Source organism: Chlorocebus sabaeus, chromosome 14, assembly GCF_047675955.1.
Source record: "Chlorocebus sabaeus isolate Y175 chromosome 14, mChlSab1.0.hap1, whole genome shotgun sequence".
In the NCBI taxonomy this organism is placed as follows: domain Eukaryota; kingdom Metazoa; phylum Chordata; class Mammalia; order Primates; family Cercopithecidae; genus Chlorocebus; species Chlorocebus sabaeus.
Window position 1 is genome coordinate 36678593 of NC_132917.1, and position 19913 is coordinate 36698505.

At 40.3% G+C, this 19913-nt stretch overlaps 1 protein-coding gene across 3 annotated transcripts in view; it reads right to left on the bottom strand.

Annotated features, from left to right (window-relative positions):
* The window catches only part of HEATR5B (HEAT repeat containing 5B), a 106606-nt gene that overhangs the window by 3791 nt on the left and 82902 nt on the right, over positions 1-19913 (bottom strand). The window contains exons 30-35 of one of the 3 annotated variants that reach the window (XM_007970947.3): positions 19030-19157; positions 16948-17092; positions 15400-15666; positions 13472-13699; positions 6621-6769; positions 4604-4817 (exon numbers count right to left, since the gene is read on the bottom strand). In XM_007970947.3, coding sequence (XP_007969138.2) covers positions 4604-4817; positions 6621-6769; positions 13472-13699; positions 15400-15666; positions 16948-17092; positions 19030-19157 — 1131 coding nt within the window. Of the gene's footprint in view, positions 1-4603; positions 4818-6620; positions 6773-13471; positions 13700-15399; positions 15667-16947; positions 17093-19029; positions 19158-19913 lie in introns of those variants that run through there. The other 2 variants (XM_007970946.3, XM_073022921.1) reach the window with 2 other exon arrangements.

The window sequence follows — 19913 nt, forward strand, 5'->3', positions numbered from 1 at the left end:
GGTCTCCATCTCCTGACCTCGTGATCCGCCTGTCTCGGCCTCCCAAAGTGCTGGGATTACAGGCTTGAGCCACCGCGCCCGGCCAACTTTTCCAAATTCTTAAGCAAAGGAGAGATAAAATTACTTTAGGTAAATTTGATGGGGAATATCACCTAGGAAAACTACTATAGTTATCTATTTAGGAGGTGATTAGATATAAGACTAGGGTACAAGTTTCTCTTCAATCCTAGAGAAATTTCAGAAAGAGATAGGGCAAAATTTGAATAATAGAGTCAATAAAGATGATGAACAAGGAGTCAAATATAATTCTAATATTTTTATCTTATAACCTTGGTCATGCAGGGTGAGAAAACATATACGGCCCATTCTTATACTGGATACTGTAGAGTTGAAAACAAAATTAACATCTGTAAATGAGATGAAAAAAGTTGAGTGACTTAAATTCAAAAGCTGAAAATTTACCCTCTTGGAATCATGTAACCATATAAAATATGAAGTGAAGTATAAAAATGTTGCCATCAAATGAGTATGACTTACATCCATTCATGTATTTGATGGTATCCTCCTAATGAATGTCATCTTATTTCACTAATAAGACTTGTTTGCCTTTACTTTTTGCACGGCATTTAGCCTTAGATTTAGTTTTAATTTTAAAAACAGGCGAACTGCTTATTCTACCTCTTAAAAGTCTTGTTAGAGTACAAAACATCTGTTATCTGAGTGAAGCAGTCCATTAAAAAAATGAAGAAATCATGATGGTGCATTTTTTTGTTTTTTTTGAGACAGAGTCTCACTCTGTTGCCCAGGCTGGAGTGCAGTGGTGCGATCTTGGCTCACTGTAACCTCTGCCTCCTGGGTTCCAGCGATTCTCCTGCCTAAGCATCCCGAGTAGCTGGGACTACAGGTGTGCGCCACCATGCCCGGCTAATTTTTTTTTTTTTTTAAAGAAGAGACAGGGTTTCATCATATTGGCGAGGCTGGTCCTGAACTCCTGACCTCATGATCCGCCTGCCTTGGCCTCCCAAAGTGCTGGCATTACAGGTGTGAGCCACCATGCCCGAGAGATGGTGCTGATCATTGATATATCTCACTAATAACACTACAAATTGGTCTGGTTGATAGTTGAAATTACAATGCTTTGGTTGTTTTATATCTTAAACTGAAAAAGGGTCATTTATTTCAAGGACATTGTTAAAGTCTAACTAGCTATTAAACTAAACTATACAAAGACATATATATTTTTACTGTCAAAAAAAGAATACAGAATTAAAAAACAAACAAACAAAAAGGTTCCCTTCCCTATCTGTCCTCATGCTAAATTTAATTCCAAATTAGGGTGCCTGTACAGGAATTGATCCCAAGAGTCAACTCAAAAATATTTTAAATACTAGAAGGTAATAAAACTTAGTGCTGGGATTACAAAGTGAATAAGATTTAGTCCTCATCTTTATGGAATTTACAATTAGTAAAATAAAAAAACAAATAAAATTTTGATTTGCCAAACATAGGCCATGTCAGTCATAAAATTTTTGCCTAAATAACATATATTGTTACTAATTTCAACTAAATTTATCAACTTCTTCAAACACTGCCTTTTCTGACTTTCCCAATTTTGATGTTGTTTTCATGCAACATAGTAATATTTGCTTATTTTCATTTGCCTTCTATAACCAGTTAATCATCAAATCAGATAAACCTTTCTTCCACTTTCTCCTCTGCATTCTTTTCTTCTACTGGCATAGTTCTGGATTATTATTTTATGGAGGAGCTACTGCAATCACTTTTCAAAAATCTCTACTACTTTTCCAATTTCCTGTGAAATGTTTTTAAGAGAAGAGGAAAACAATTTTGACAGAAAAAAACAGGTACAGTTTACATAGGTGGAGAGCAATCCGACAATATAGATTAAAAGTCTTTTTTTTTTGAGACAGAATCTCGCTCTGTCACCCAGGCTGGAGTCCAATGGGACAATCTCAGCTCACTGCAACCTCTGCCTCCCAGGTTCAAGCGATTCTCCTGTCTCAGCCTCCCAAGTAGCTGGGATTACAGGCGCATGCCACCCTGGCTAATTTTTGTACTTTTAGTAGAGACGGGGTTTCATCATGTTGGTCAGGCTAGTCTCGAACTCCTGATCTCACGTGATCTGCCTGCCTTGGCCTCCCAAAGTGCTGAGAGTATAGGCATGAGCCACCGTGCCCAGCTAATTTTTTGTATTTTTAGTAGAGACGGGGTTTCACCATGTTTGCCAGGCTCGTCTTAAACTCCTGATCTCGAGTGATCTGCTCGCCTTGGCTTCCCAAAGTGTTGGTATTACAGGCATAAGCCACGGCGCCTGGCCAATTAAAAGTCTTAATATGTGCATTCCCTTCTCGTCAGTAATTTCACTCTTAGGAATCTGATAGAAATAATTTAAGAATAAAGATGCTCGGCCGGGTGTAGTGGCTCACGCCTGTAATCCCAGCACTTTGGGAGGCCGAGGCGGGTGGATCGCAAGGTCAGGAGATCGAGACCATCCTGGTTAACACGGTGAAACCCCGTCTCTACTAAAAATACAAAAAATTAGCCGGGCGTGGTGGCAGGCGGCTGTAGTCCCAGCTACTCGGGAGGCTGAGGCAGGAGAATGGCCTGAACCTAGGAGGCGGAGCTTGCAGTGAGCCGAGCTCATGCCACTGCACTCCAGCCTGGGCGATAGAGCAAGATTCTGTCTCAAAAAAAAAAGAAAAAAAAAAAAAAAAGAATAATGGCCGGGCGCGGTGGCTCAAGCCTGTAATCCCAGCACTTTGGGAGGCCGAGACGGGCGGATCACGAGGTCAGGAGATCGAGACCATCCTGGCTAACACGGTGAAACCCCATCTCTACTAAAAATACAAAAAATTAGCCGGGCGTGGTGGCGGCGCCTGTAGTCCCAGCTACTCGGGAGGCTGAGGCAGGAGAATGGCGTAAACCTGGGAGGCGGAGCTTGCAGTGAGCTGAGATCCGGCCACTGCACTCCAGCCTGGGCGACAGAGCCAGACTCCGTCTCAAAAAAAAAAAAAAAAAAAAAAAAAAAAGAATAAAGAAGCTCATCTCGGCCAGGTGCAGTGGCTCATGCTTGTAATCCCAGCACTCTGGGAGGCTGAAGCAGGTGGAATACTTGAGGTGAGGAGTTCAAGACCAGCTTGGCCAATGTGGTGAAACCCCATCTCTACTCAAAATACAAAAATGAGCCAGGCGTTGTGACGCATGCCTGTAATCCCAGCTACTCGGGAGGCTGAGGCAGGAGAATCACTTGAACTTCAGAGGCGGAGGTTGCGGTGAGCCAAGATTGCACCACTGCACTCCAGCCTGGGCAAGACTTTGTCTCAAAAAAAAAAAATGCTCATTGTGATCTTGAAAAATTAAAAACAGCTTAATGTTCAATCATAAGATACTAGTTTAAAAAGTAGTCTTTCTACAATTAAAAATCATATTTTGAAGGACAAATATTATATTGTGATAAAATCAAAGCTTAAGTATTAAGGGAATAAAGAAAATATATATTAAACTGCATAAGTTTCTGGTTAAATGGATGTATGCAGTAGTTTTTCATTAAATTAAAAAAAATTTCTAAATAACAAGTTTTGAGATATTTTAATAATGATGTTTGGTATTAATACTTAACTGGTTATATTTGTTATAAAGCTTTTATACCTCTAACACGAAGATTAGAATGTTATTATTTTAAAACCCTACGAAACAGGCACGGTAGCTCACACCTGTAATCCTAGCACTTTGAAAGGCTAAGGCGGGTGGATCACTTGAGTCCAGGAGGAGTCAGAGACCAACCTGGGCAATATGGCGAAATCCTGTCTCTACAAAAAGTACAAACGTTAGCCAGGCATGGTGGCATGTGCCTGCAGTCCCAGCTATTCGGGAGGCCAAGGTGGGAGGACTGTTTCAGCCCACGAGACAGAGGTTGCAGTAAGCCAAGATGGTGCCACTGCACACCAGCCTGGGTGACAGAGCGAGTCTCTGTCTTAAAAAAAAAAAAAAAAAGAAAAAGAAAAAGAAAGCCCTATTAAACATCTATATTTTTCCTAGATCTTAAGGGATGCCTACATTCCTAGAAAATTTTTTAAAAAAATCAGTGTGTTGAAATGCCATTGGCAATTCATTTTAACTTCCTGCTCAAAAAAAAAAAAAAAAAAAAAAAAAAATCAACTCACTACATTATATAACATAAGCAAAGGTCTGGTTTTTTTTCCTTTTCTTTTTTTTTGAGATGGAGTCTTGCTCTGTTGCCAGGCTGGAGTGCAGTGGCGCGATCTCAGCTCATTGCAACCTCCGCCTCCCGGGTTCAAGTGATTCTCCTGCCTCAGCCTCCCAAGTAGCTGGGACCGCAGGCGCCTGCCACCACACCCGGCTAATTTTTTGTATTTTTAGTAGAGATGGGGTTTCACCGTGTTAGCCAGGATGGTCTCGATCTCCTGACCTCCTGATCCACCTGCCTCGGCCTCCCAGAATGCTGGGACTCCCAAAGTGTAAGCCACCACGCCCGGCAGGCCTGTTTCCAATATCAAATAAGATTTATATATAATACAGATCTTCATTTTGAACTAGTAGCTTTTTATAAGAATATACTTACTGTTTTGTTCTTCACCAAGAGCAACCAATGTTTCAAGAACTTTTATTCCTTCTTGAACCGCTAAAAGCTCTATGTTACTGGCTGGTCTGTTTCTTTCAACAGCTTTTAGCTTTTCAACCACTATTGGAGCTAATGAATGAATATAAGGAGTTGAAAGGGCACGATTGGAATGTTGGAAGACTGAGAGGAGAAGCTGGTAACATTTGGCTTGAACCTGTACAAGAAGAACATATTATCAATTAACATGTGTATAGTTCTTATTTGCTGTACAATCACATTGCATCTTACTATGTATTGAAAAGAAGTGATACTGTGGGATGAAAATGGAAATTACATTTTCTACTTAGAGAAATGGAGTAGAATAGAATTTTCTGACAAAAATTAGTAAAAAAAAAGTTCATATATTTTAATGATCAAATCACCATGCTTATACAATTCCTATATTTCTTTTTTTTTCTTTTTTTTTTTGAGATAGAGACTTACTCTGTCGCCAGGCTAGAGTGCAGTGGCGCCATCTTGACTCACTGCAATCTCTGCCTCCCGAGTTCAAGCGACTCTCCTGCCTCAGTCTCCTGAGTAGCTGGGATTACAGGCATGCACCACCACACCCAACTAATTTTTGTATTTTTAGTAGAGATGGGGTTTCACCATGTCGGCCAGAATGTTCTCAATCTCCTGACCATGCGATCTGCCCACCTTGGCCTCCCAAAGTGCTGGGATTACAGGTGTGAGCCACCGTGCCCGGCCAATTCCCGTATTTTTATACTGTGAAATATGTTAGAAATCAGTTATTCCCACTTCTGTTTTTAACTCTTCCTTTAATGTACAATTGTCCCTCCCATTTTAACCAAATATATTTAGTAAGGAAAGTTAATATTTGAATGATCTGAAACAAAGCTATGAAAATACATTGCTTAGATATCTCAAAACCATTTGATTCCCTGGAAATAACTGTTAACAATGTAAGGTTTCCAGACCTAGAAAATAAAGTCTTACTGGCTCCACTTTGTATAAGAAAGGCTTCATATTAACACTTAAAAAAAAAAAAAAAATGAAGGAAGGAAAGAAGGAAGAGAGGGAGGGAAGACCCATCAATATATGGGACAGAATAGAATAAAACTATTTCAGTGCTTTAGTAGAACACAAGTGACTAAATCTGTATAGACACAAGAAAAACCTGAAGAACATCTTAAATATACAGATCCTGGAGCCACCAATCTGGAGACTCAGATTCAGGAAGACAGTGGTGGAGTCCAAGAATGTTTATTTTTTTGTTGTTTATTTATTTTTTGAGACGGAGTCTCACACTGTTGCCCGGGTTGGAGTGCAATGGCGCAATCTCGACTCACTCTGCCTCCTGGGTTCAAGTGATTCTCCTGCCTCAGCCTCCCAAGTAGCTGGGATTACGGGCACCTGCCACCACACCCGGCTATTTTTTTTGCATTTTTGGTAGATATGGCGTTTCACTACAGGCTGGTCTTGAACTCCTGACCTCCTGATCTGCCCGCCTTGGCCTCCCAAAGTGCTGGGATTACAGGTGTGAGCCACTGCGCCTGGCCTTCAAAAATGTTTTCTGCTTTTTAAAATTTCTGACGTGCAGCAGGCTTGAGAATCACAAGTTTAGACTTTGACATTGTAAAATAAAAAATCTTACATTCTAGACAAACTAGAGGTTCTAGTAGGTTCATTAAAATGTCTAATAATGTAAACTTCTCCTTTAATGTCCTCAGTGTCATTTAAATAAACACTGGAAAACAAATCATAGACTCTTGTCTCTACCAGTATGCCCCGGGGTTAATCAAATATTACAGATACTGGAGAATTTCTACATATGTGAATAAACATACACATGTGTTCTAGTGCTTAAACCCAGTGATTTGTTTTGGTTTTTCCATTTAAAAGCCATAGTGCAAATACTTAGCTTTTAATTATGTATCACATATTTTAATGAATCAATCTGACATTTTCCTGATAAAGGGAAATGTTTTTATCTATGTCTGTTTAAAGTGTAACTTACCCATGGGTCGCATGAATTTAATGCATTTTTAAATCTGTTCATGCAGCCATTCTGTAATGACTGGACTCCTATTATTTCACTACTAGCAGACCACAGGAAGAGTGCAATTGCTGTCAGCATGCTGACTTCATCAGGTGTAGGTACAGAGTCTTCTGAAAATGAAAAATGAAAGAAGTGTGTTGTTTCTAAAACGTTTGGGAATTTTGTTTTTTTATTTTTGTAGAGAGAGATGTTGTCTTGCCATGTTGTCCAGGCTGGTCTTGAACTCCTGGGCTCAGGTGATCCTCCTGCCTTGGCCTCCCAAAGTGCTGGGATTACAGGTGTGAGCCATTGCGCCCAGCCAGAATTTTAGTCTTGAACAATCATCTCTCTCTCCCCGCAACATTTATAGTAGTATTTGCCTCAATCTAATACAGTCCACAGACAACTGTAAGAAGTTCAATGCATAAAGTTAAATGCATACAGTTATGTTTAATGCTAAATGATTATAAAATATTCTAATTAATTTTAAAATTCAGAGTACTTTTTAAGTGATATCTCCTTTCAATTTAGTAAATATGAAAACCTGTAAATTCCATACAACCATAAAAAAAAAAAAAAAAAAAATCAGTCTGGCGCAGTGGCTCATGCCTGTAATCCCAGCACTTTGGAAGGCCAAGGCAGGCAGACCACCTGAGGTCGGGGGTTCGAGACCAGCTTGACCACAAAATTAGTCAGGTGTGGTGGTGCATGCCTGTAATCCTAGCTACTTGGGAGGCTGAGGCAGGAGAATTGCTTGAACTGGGAAGGTAGAGGTTGCAGTGAGCCGAGATCGTGTCATTGCATTCCAGCCTGGACAACAAGAGCGAAACTCCGTCTCAAATAAATAAATAAATAAATAAATAAAATAAACTTAGACAATTTCCTGAAGACAGTGTTCTAAGAATTTTAAGGAATTTCTTGCCATTACATTTATTCAAGAATAGATACAACTTGAACAGAAATACAGTACATAATTAGAAATACTAGAAATATGAAGTTATTCTAAAGAACAATACTTCTGAACATATAAAATAGGAGTTCCAAACATTTTGTGATTATCATATCTTCAGTAAAACTTATCCCCACCTTCTGTTTAAATCTGAGCTATTTTGGCAACTGTAAATACCCAGTGATAATCAGTACTTTAGAAGGATTATGAACATACACATTTGACATGCTAACATTATCTCATAATAAGGGTACATACAAGCTTTTTGTAATATGGAATAATGGGTTAAGAACAATAGTCTAGAAAAAGTCCATTAACTTAATGTAAAGAAATAAAGTTTAAAAAAAGAGATGTCGGCTGGGTGTGGTGGCTCACACCTGTAATCCCAGCACTTTGGGAGGTGGAGATGGGCGGATCACCTGAGGTCAGGAGTTCCAGAACAGACCGGACAACATGGTGAAACCTCATTTCTACTAAAAATACAAAAATTAGCCAGGTGTGGTGGCGCACGCCTGTAATCCCAGCTATTCGGAAGGCTAAGGCTACAGAATTGCTTGAACCCGGGAGGCGGAGGTTGCAGTGAGCCAAGATTGTGCTGCTGCACTCCAGCCTGGGTGACAGAGTGAGACTCAGTCTCAAAACAAACAAACAGGAAAACAAACAAAAGAGATGTAAAATTTGAAGGATTTAACCAGTTTATAATAACCTGAGTCACAAATGTTTTTTTTTTTTTTTTTTTTTTTTTTTTTTTTTTGAGACGGAGTCTGGCTCTGTCACCCAGGCTGGAGTGCAGTGGCCGTATCTCAGCTCACTGCAAGCTCCGCCTCCCGGGTTTACGCCATTCTCCTGCCTCAGCCTCCCGAGTAGCTGGGACTACAGGCGCCGCCACCACGCCCGGCTAGTTTTTTGTATTTTTTAGTAGAGACGGGGTTTCACCGTGTTAGCCAGGATGGTCTCGATCTCCTGACCTCGTGATCCGCCCGTCTCGGCCTCCCAAAGTGCTGGGATTACAGGCTTGAGCCACCGCGCCCGGCCTCACAAATGTTAAAAACCTGAGAACTCACCCAGACTAGGGAGCTCACTCCTGTAATCCCAGCACTCTGGGAGACTGAGGAGGGAGGATTGCTTGTGCCCAGGAATTCAAGACTAGCTTGGGCAATATGGTGAAACCCTGTCTCTACAAAAAACAAAAAAAGTAGCCAGGCATGGTGGTGCATGCCTGCAGTCCCAGCTACCTAGGAGGCTGAGGCAGGAGGATCACTTTAGCCCCAGAGGTTAAGGTGGCAGTGAGCTGTGTTCATGTCACCACACTCCAGCCTGGGTGACAGAGTGAGACCCTGTCTCAAAAACAAACAAACAAACAAAAAACCTAACACAAAAAAACCCTGAAAACCCCATCATAGGGAATTTATTCTACATAGAATATAATCTCTTACTAAGAGTTGGCAATGCTGCAAGCAATCTGTCAAAAATTATTTTATTTTCATTTTTAAAAAACTATTATTTTTTCTTTTTTCCCCCTGGAAAGGGCTGGAATGCAGTGCCATGATCATAACTCACAGCAGCCTTGAACTCCTGGGTTCAAGCAACCCTCCCACGTCAGCTGCCCAACGAGGTGGGACTACAGGTGTGCACCACCATGTCCAGCTGATTTTAAAGATTTTTTATAGAGGCCGGGCGTGGTGGCTCACGCCTGTAATCCCAGCACTTTGGGAGGCCGAGGGGGGCGAATCACGAGGTCAGGAGACTGAGACCATCCTGGCTAACACGGTGAAACCAGGTCTCTAGTAAAAATACAAAAAATTAGCTGGGCGTGGTGGCCCATGCCTGTAGTCTCAGCTACTTGAGAGGCTGAGGCAGAGCTTGCAGTGAGCAGAGATCGCGCCACTGCACTCCAGCCTGGGCGACAGAGCGAGTCGCTCTCTCAAAAAAAAAAAAAATAAATAAATAAATAAATAAATAAATTTATAGAGACAGCATCTTACCATATCGCCCAGGCAAGTCGCGAACTCCTGGTCTAAAGCAACCCTTCCACCTTGGCCTCCCAAAGTGCTGGGATTATAGGTTTAAACCAAGGTGTCCAGCCCCATTTTATTTTTAAACTGATTTTAAGAAGATTGGGGGCCGGGCGCGGTGGCTCACGCCTGTAACCCAGCACTTTGGGAGGCCGAGGCAGGCGGATCACGAGGTCAGGAGATCGAGACCATCCTGGCTAACACAGTGAAACCCCGTCTCTACTAAAAATACAAAAAATCAGCCGGGCGTGGTGGCGGTCACCTGTAGTCCCAGCTACTCGGGAGGCTGAGGCAGGAGAATGACGTGAACTCGGGAGGCGGAGCTTGCAGTGAGCTGAGATCCGGCCACTGCACTCCAGCCCGGGTGACAGAGCGAGACTCCGTCTCAAAAAAAAAAAAAGAAGACTGAGCATCTAAATATGATTTTCTACTAAAAAGAATCAAGGCTTTTGGAGAAGGGGCTGATTCTAGCACAGTGAGGCGGAAAATACTCAGTCTGCTGTATCTTGGCACTAGAAAGTATGGAAGTGCTCAATAAATAATGGGGATACATTGAAGTAACAGTAAGGGACCCACTGAATTTTTAAAAATTACGGGCCGGGCACGGTGGCTCCCGCTTGTAATCCCAGCACTTTGGGAAGCCAAGGTGGGGAGGTCCGGAGTTTGAGGTCAGCCTGGCCAACATGGTGAAACCCCATCTCTACTAAAAATACAAAAACTAGCCGGGAACGGTGGCGGGCGCCTGTAGTCACAGCTTCTTGGGAGGGTGAGGCAGGAGAATTGCTTGAACCTAGAAGGTGGAGGTTGCGGTGAGCCAAAATCGCACCATTGCACTCCAGCCTGGGCAACAGAGTGAGACTCTGTTTAAAAAAAAAAAAAGAAAGTTTGATGGGAACAGACAAGTGAGAAAGTCTCAAAGCATTTCCCCACAGATTACCTATTAACTATAAAATGGAAAAATGGCAACTTCATAGTGGAGAAACACGGCAGACAATTTCTTAAAAAAGTTATTAAAGTTAAGATTCCCAATAATGGGACAAAGCAACATGACAAAGCAATATGTCTTAGCTATATGATGTACTAAGACATAACATTACTTATGCAGTATTCCTGCCAAAATGCATACATTGAATCTAACCTGAGAGGAAAAAAAAAATTAGACAATTCTAAATTGAGAAACATTCTACATAATAGATGGCCTGTATTCTTCAACAACATTAATGCTATGAAAGACAAAGGCTGAGGAACTGCCCCAGATTAGGGGAGACTAAGGCAATATAATGAATAAAAAAAAAAAAGGGCTCTATGACGGTCATTATCAGGACAAGTAGTGCCAAATTTGATAATTCTTCTGTGGTTATGGAAGGGAATGTCCTTATTCTTAGGATATCCATGAAGTATTTAGGAATAGAGTCATGATGACTTCATATCCTCAGATGGTTTAGCAAAATTAATAATAATATTAACAATAATGATATGTGGATTACAGAGAAAGTAATAAACCATGTGTGGCAAAATGCTGACGACTGGTGAATCTAGGAGAAGGGTATGCTGGAGTTCCTTATTTTATTCTTGTAACTTTTTTTAAAGTTTGAAATTTATTTCAAAGTCAAAGGGTCTGAAAACGAAAAACAATGTTGCAGCAATCAAGAGTGATTCATTAGATCCAAGAAGATTTCTGTACATGTTTGTGCATGTTCACATGCACAACACACTTTTTAAAGTGAAAGATGACAGATTTTATAACAGGAAATAGGATTTCCACAATGGAAATAATTATAAGACTTTGCTTGTTAACCAAGGGATCTGCTTGCCTTGATATACAAATATAAATATGCCTGTGGCTTTGATCCCTACTTCATAACTGACTGTGTTTCCTGTAGTCCATAACTGACTGTGTCTCCTCGGAATTTAGTTCCAGACAGAATATCTCAGGCAAGTTAATTCTATTATCAGACCTTTAAATTCACCTCATATGAATGAACTAGCTTGATAACATATCAAAACTTTCCCTTAATGAACAATTTCAAAAATACTGACTCTGGACTCCCTCAACAAAAATTAAATCAATTATTTTTAAACAAATTCTTAAGTATTTCTTCTTCATGTTATTCCTTGTTCTTTTTTTTTTTTTTTTCTGAGATGGAGTCTTGCTCTGTCGCCTGGGCTGGGATGCAGTGGCTCACGGCAACCTCCGCCTCCCAGATTCTAGTGACTCTCCTGCCTCAGTCTCCTGAGTAGCTGGGATTATAGGCACATGCCACCACACCCTGCTAAATTTTGTTATTTTTAGTAGAGATGGGGTTTCACCATATTGGCCAGGCTGGTCTTGAACTCCTGACCTCATGATCTGCCCACTTTGGCCTCCTTTGGGATTACAGGTGTGAGCTACCATGCCCAGCCCTTGTTATTCCTATCTATACACACATATACATATATAAATATGGCTTTCAATGTTTCTTCAGTTTGTTAAAATCTACCTTAAGAAACAAAATACCAGCTCTTGATAAAGCTAAAATAATTTTAATAACATTAATAAAACTAAAGTTATCCCTTATAATTTTTTAGAAGTCACATATTCACTTAAACGAATTCACTGTTTAAAATATAAAAAGAGTATAGGAGAGAAAGTAAAACTTTTAACTCTACCACCCAGTAATAGTTTAAATTAAATTAAATTACTAGGTTTTGGCTTAATTTCTTTGGGTCTGGGTTAATTTATATAGTTGGTTATAAACATGATACTTACTAGATATAAAGGATATACTATCCAAATGAATATACGAACATGTACTTCATAATTCTTTCCATTGCCAGATATAGTTATCACACATTTTCATTGTTGTAAGATATAATAGATAAATAACCTTGAACATAATTTTTTGATCAGTAAGGCTAAAGAGTATGTTTCTTTTTTTTTGGAGACAGGGTCTTGCTTTGTTGCCTAGGCTGGAGTATAGTGGTGTGATCTGGGCTCACTGCAGCCTCTGCCTCCTGGGCTCAAGTGATCCTCCCACATCAGCCTTCTGAATAGCTGAACACAGGTACACATCACCATGCTCAGCTAAATTCTGCATTTTTTTTTTTTTTGAGAGGGAGTCTTGCTCTGTTACCAGGCTGGGGTGTAGTGGCGCGATCTTGGCTCATTACAACCTCCACCTCCCAGGTTCAAGCTATTCTTCTGCTTCAGCCTCCTGAGTAGCAGGGATTACAAGTGCCTGCCACCACGCCCAGCTAATTTTTTGTATTTTTAGTAGAGACGGGATTTCACCATGTTGGTCAAGATGGTCTTGAACTCCTGACCTCGTGATTTGCCTGCCTTAGCCTCTCAAAGTGCTGCAATTACAGGTGTGAGCCACCGGGCCAGGCCCTGATTTTTTGAGATGAAGTTTCCCTGTTGTTGCCCAGGCTGGAGTGCAGTGGCGTGATCTCAGCTCACTGCAACCTCCACCTCCCGGGTTCAAGCGATTCTCCTGCCTCAGCCTCCCAAGTAGCTGGGATTATAGGCGCACGCCACCACACCTGGCTAATTTTGTATTTTTAGTAGAGATGGGGTTTCACCGTGTTAGTCAGGCTGGTCTCAAACTCCTGACTTCAGGTATCTGCCTGCCTCGGCCTCCCAAAATGCTGGATTACAGGCATGAGCCACTATGCCTGGCCCCAACATGTTTATAAGCACTAACACAAGGGCATTTAGAGTCAACAATCCAGAAAAGAGTATTAAAGTTCACATCTGAAAGATCTGATTAACGTACCTCTCTGAGTTGATTGTTATATAGCAGTTTTCTGACAAGCTTATTCAACTAATTCATTACCTAGGGAACAGATATCCTAACTGATTAAAACGTTTCAAACTGATAGGTTACCTGGTTGAGAATATTCCAGGATGCATGCAAGCGTGCTACGAATCAGAGCTGTCCATTGTTTTTGAACGCCAGCCTCAGTTTTGGCCATTGAAAGTGTCACAATACTTTTAATCCCTTGAAGAGCTGCACTGACTGGTGGAGGAACCTGATTATCTGCAGACTTTATTGCTGTGTCTTTCAATATTCTTGCAATTAAGAACAGAATTGTAGGCAGGATTGTCATACATCCTGAAAGAAAAACAAATCAGATTACCTCATAACTATTTCAGTTCTCATATTATAGTTGTTTCCATTGCTTATATTTTTTGCATTTGATGGTGGTTTAATATTGTTTTTCTCCTTGCCTTTATACAAAATTTACTGTATTACTAATACTATAATTCAAAGCTTGAAAAAGAAAATAAGAAAGTGTCATAGCATTTCAAAGACAGAATTGGTATTTTCTTTCTTTTTCCAGCTAGCCTTGTTTTTATTACTTCTAATACTTCACCTATTTAATATTTCATGTCCTTTGCAATGAAAATGAAAAAGGAAGACAGAAAAACAGGAAAAAAACATTAGCAGATACTGTGAGAAGCATCTGAGTAACTTGGTGAATTTTACAGCAATTGTAAGACATATAATCAATCCTCAGTGTACTAAAGTCAACCTAATCAAGCCAGGAAAGTAAAAGGACTATTGGGGCAAGGAAAGAAGAAATGAAATAATCCTAGAATTTGTAACTAAAAATTCTAGGTCATGAAAGTTCAACCTCCCACAAAAGGAAAAAATCCCTTCACCACTCTGACCTGCAGCCATTGTAGCCTCTGCTTGTAAAACTCCAATGATGGAGAAGTCATTTTCAAACATGTAGGGTAACTCTAAAAGGTAGAAAGGTCTTCCTTGTGTTGAGCTGAAATTTACCTCTTTATCTACTGATACCATTTTTACCTTCTAGATCAGGGATGTCTAATCTTTTGGCTTCCCTGAACCTCACTGGAAGAATTGTCTTGGGCCACACATAAAATGCACTAACACTAACAACACCTGATGAGCTAAAAAAAAAAAGTCCATGCAGAAATCTCATAATGTTTTAAGAAAGTTTATGAATTTGTGTTGGTGAAATTCAAAGCCATGCTGGGCGGTGGGTTGGACAAGCTTGTTCTGGATAAAACAGAGGGAAAGTCTACTTTTACATTCAACAGTTCTTCAGTATCTGCAGCCAGCTGTTACTTTTTTTTCAGCCACAATTTCTTTCAGTGTTCCTTAAAGTTGGCTGTCATTCTCCTCTGACCTTCTTGAGTTTTCTTTTTCTTTCGTTTTTTTTTGAGACAAGAGTCTCCCTCTGGCGCTAAGGCTGGAGTGCAATGGCGCTAACTCGGCTCACTGCAGCCTCTGCCTCCCGGGTTCAAGCGATTCTCCTGCCTCAGCTTCCTGAGTAGCTGGGGTTACAGGCATGCGCCACCACACCCTAATTTTTTTGCATTTTTAGTAGAGACGGGGTTTCACCGTGTTGATCAGGCTGGTCACGAACTCCTGACCTCAGGTGATCCACCCGCCTCAGCCTCCCAAAGTGCTGGGATTATAGGCGTGAGTCACCGCGCCCGGCCCTGAGTTTTTCCGTGTTGCTCAAGAGTAGCAACCAGATTGGAAAACAGAGTTTAGTTATTCCACTTTATGTCTATCTGCTGACACTGTCTTTCCTCAACCTGTAGTCCCATGTCTTATCTGAAACACACCTGGAAAGAGCACCTTAGGTTTGTGACTTTCTGAATCTTTCATCTTCATAGGCTCCTAAAGGTAAACAAAACCTTAAAAAAAGACCAGCTTCTTATTTCTCACTTGAGATTTAAGAGGAAACTAAGTTATTACAGCGCTTAAAATCAAAGGCAAGCTCATCTTTGTCTACTGTAATATAATGCATTTCCAAATACCGATCAATACCGTACCAGCGGGTGAACAAAGGGATGGTAAATCAGAGAGTATGGTAACTGTGGCTGCCACCAAACGAGCACTTTCTTCTGATAGTCGAGCTTTAGTGGCTACGTGACTTGGAGAGTCTGACACCTTGGTACTGAGATGTGGCATATGCCGTACTAAAATGAACATCAGCAGTTCCATAGTTGCAAACACAAGAGATTTTCCAGGAATGAGACCACCGCTGTCACCTCCTTCTCCCAATACAGTACAGGCCTCTTTTTCCATATCATCTTCATCTGAGGTAAAAGATAATTTGGTGAAATTTCCAACCAAAAAAAAGTATGGAAAACAACACAACAAGTATATTTAGGAAATTCCTTCAAAAGAATTTACAAGCAAATGACTGACTGATGTCACACGTCTTTTTCTGTATAATTCTCTGCCTTCCTAGAATTCTGTGCATTGATCTGTCCTTAAAGGTAACAGACAGTTCATTTTTTCACTTGGAAAATCTTTATCACATATTTTTATTGGGTATATATTTTGTAATAGAAATAACACATATGTTAGGTTGAACCAGATTAAATTGACAAAAGGTGAAAAACAGTCAACTCTCAGCAATTTCATTTGGTCCTTTCTAATTAAAATAAAATCAATTTCAAATCTTCTAAATGTATGATTATTATTTTTTTTAATTAATAACTTCTGGCCAGGTGCAGTGGCTCAAACCTGTAATCTCAGCACTTTGGGATGCTGAGATGGATGGACCGTTTGGGCTCAGGAGTTCAAGACCAGCCTGGGTAACATGACAAAATCCTGTCTCCACCAAAAATACAAAAATTAGCTGGGCGTTGTGGTGTGTGTCTGTAATCCCAGGTACTCTGGAGGGTGAGGTGGGAAGATCCTGGGAATTTGAGGCTGCAGTAAGCCGAGATTGCACCACTGCACTTTAGCCTGGGCTCTTGAGAGTGAGACTGTCCCCCGCAGAAAAAAAAAAAAAAAATTAGCTGGGCTTGGTGGAGTGTGCCTATAGTCCCAGCTACTCAGAAGGCTAAGGCAGGAGGATCTTGAGCTCAGGAGTTAAGAGACTACACTGAACTATAATCAAATCATTGCGCTCCAGCTTGGGTGACAGAATGAGATCCTGTCTCTAAAAAAGAAAATAAAAACTACAGAAATACGTCCTGGCAGTAATATTTAAACATTTTTTTTTCAGTATAAAATAAGATTTATGGCCGGGCGTGGTGGCTCAAGCCTGTAATCCCGGCACTTTGGGAGGCCGAGACGGGTGGATCACAAGGTCAGGAGATCAAGACCATCCTGGCTAACACGGTGAAACCCCGCCTCTACTAAAAATACAAAAAAATTAGCCGGGTGTGGTAGCGGGCGCCTGTAGTCCCAGCTACTCAGGAGACTGAGGCAGGAGAATGGCGTGAACCCAGGAGGCGGAGCTTGTAGTGAGCCTAGATCGCGCCACTGCACTCCAGTCTGGGTGACAGAGCAAAGACTCCGTCTCAAAAATAAAAAAAAATAAAAAATAAGATTTACTTCAAGTTCGTGTAATTTCTACTGCTTACTTAGAGTGTTTCTTTTTTCTTGCAAATAATCCTGAGCAGCTCTTACTATCTGTTGTACAACTCCAGTAACCAACAGCTGGACAGACGATGGATTCCAGGTCAATAGGAGGCGGTGCAAAACACTCAGCAACTCAACACCTATCAGCTAATACAAATAAATACAAATACATTTAATTAATTTCAATGTCAAAGGATAAATTTATATTGTTAAAATCTGAGAAAATACATATGTAAAAAAAGAAATTGGGTAGCTAAAATTAAAATACAGGACTATGTAACAAATAAGAACATTGTAAAAATCTTGAGAAATGGTCACATTTTACCCCAATGTATATTTTCAAGCAACAAATGATTTATCATCTACATATTTAAATACACTTTATATTCAAAGATGATCATTCTCCTATTGGAAGGAAATAATTGAGCTAAACAGCATTGCAGAGTCCAATGGGGCTAAAATTTATAATTTCTAACCTGAGCTGAATATCCAAGAATTTCTACAACCTCTGCTTACCAGAGATTGTAGAAATTTTTGGCGAGTTCCTCTTCTATTCACTTCAGCAACTACTACAAACTTTCACCACCCACTTTAAGCTTCTACTCACAATCTTACACATCAAATCCATCCAATGAACCTAACGGAAATTTCAAAGAGGGGGAAAATGCTTAACTGCAACCAAAGCTACCTTTACCTCTTTCCTTAAGATCATGTGTTCAGCCTCTTATCTGGGGCTTAATCTGAGGTTAATCTTTCCTTATGTGCTCCTATCCTATCCTATCCTATTTGACTTCCTAGGGATTCTTCAAGGGCTCTGATCATATCTCAAATGTTTTCAACTTCTCTCTCTAGTTAGGCTACTCTCCTCAGTATAATGACAATGCTCAAGTTTTTCTTATCTAATGTCCCCCCTGCACTCCCAAAGCCTCCAGATCCTTTTATCTACCCCATGTCCTCCTCTTTGTGCCTTGCTCCTTCCTTCCCCAGCCTAGATGCTTCCACTTCCTTTACTGTCTTATTCACTCCTTGATCTTCCTACTATCTGGCTACTAGTCACTTCAAACAATCCTCTGCGGGAGGTCACCAATAGCCTCCTCTAGATTCATTTCTGTGCTTATTTACTCTATTCTTTGAGACTGTGTACCCTTCTTGAAACTCCTCCCTTGTCTTTGATAACTCTGTTCTCTTTTGGTTCTCCTCCAACCTCTCTAGTAGTTTCCACTGTTGATTTATTCCCTTCTTCTCAATTTTTAAATGCTATTTATCCTCAAGCTTCCAATCCTGGTCCTCTTTTCTTCTTCCTTTATTCAGCCTTCCTAGGCTAATGTACTTGTTATTTCTCTGGAATTATGAAAAAAGCCTCAGAACTGGGGTCCGTCACCCTTCGCATCTCTTACAAAGCAACCTACCTCTATGGGTTGACAGAATGATCCTTCTGAAATATAAAGTTAGTGACATGATTCGTCTACTTACACATTTTTAATGATTCCCTATCACTTTCAGGATAGGGTTCAAACTCTTTTACATGTCATCAGGAAACCTATATGATTTGGTCTTCACTTCGTTGTCCAGCCTCATCTAACAACCTCATGTTCCATTCAAATCACCCATAGTAAATGGCAATGCCCTTGAACTTGCCGTGTTCTCTCATGCCTCCTAGTGTTTGTATTTGCTATTCTTTCTGAGAGGAAAACCCGTCCTGCTTGTGTTGCCTCACGAATTCCTCTTGAAGATTTGATTCAACCATTGCCCACTCTGAGAAACCATCCTTTGCTTTCCTATCACAACATCGGGCTTCTCCTCTCTATTCTCAGCCTTACATGCACTAAAATAGCACTTATCACACTCTACTTATCTCCTAATTCAGGCACAGTGAAACTGCTTTCACTATCTGTAACCTCAAACCATGTTTGGGGCAGACGAGGCACAGAGTAAAAGTAACTGGGTGAATAAATACAGGGAGTCAGTGTACTCATATCATGTTAAAATAGGATCCAATACAGAAAAAAATCCATCCTTTTTTCCATTGTAAAGCAATACTCGGAAAAAAACACACAATTATCTATCATAGCAATACACCGTACCTGATCTTCTGCGATATGGACTCGAGCATAAGGAGAGTCTAACAAGGTATGTAAGGCCTGTAGGCATGCTGTAACATGTTCAATGGGCTCCTCAGGTCTAGGGGAACAAAGAAACTGTATACTCACACCTGAAATACACAAAATAAAAACATGTTTTTTCACTTATAAAACACTTTATGTTGTTTGATCCCATATTTCTCTATTTATGTTTTTACAGATTACCTTAACATATATTTATTAATGCCTTAGAGTTCAAAATGGTTTCCAACTTAAGCAGCCAAGCTCAACACAAGGTTGTAGTTTTGCAATTAGGTTAATATTCAAATTAGCTATGTGTGAAAGAAGGAATTCCCATGCCATCAGGTTGATTATGAAGATAATAAGTTTTTATTTCTAGGACTTTTAAAATAATATATTAAGAAAATAAACTTACAAACATTATAAAATTGCTTTTCATTAAATGGTAGCCAAATAATTTTTCATGTATACAAAGTTTTTAAATGGCAAGTTCTAGAGGCACAATGGGTATCATAGGAAACAACTGCTTTTATTTACATAAGGGCAAAGTCAATGTTTTGGAAGTTTTTCACATTTTCACTTACGAGACCTACTGATGAATCCCATAATTACACCTTATTAATTGTGTTCCTTTTCAACCCCAGAAAACATAAGATCACCAAAAGCTTCATTACAATGTATAAATTCTTAAATGTTAAAAAAGCATCTATAGCCAGGCACGGTGGCACACACCTGTAATCCCAGCACTTTGGGAGGCGGAGGTGGGCAGATCATCTGAGGTCAGAAGTTCGAGACCAGCCTGACCAACATGGAGAAACTCCATCTCTGCTAAAAATACAAAATCACCCGGGCGTGGTGACGCATGC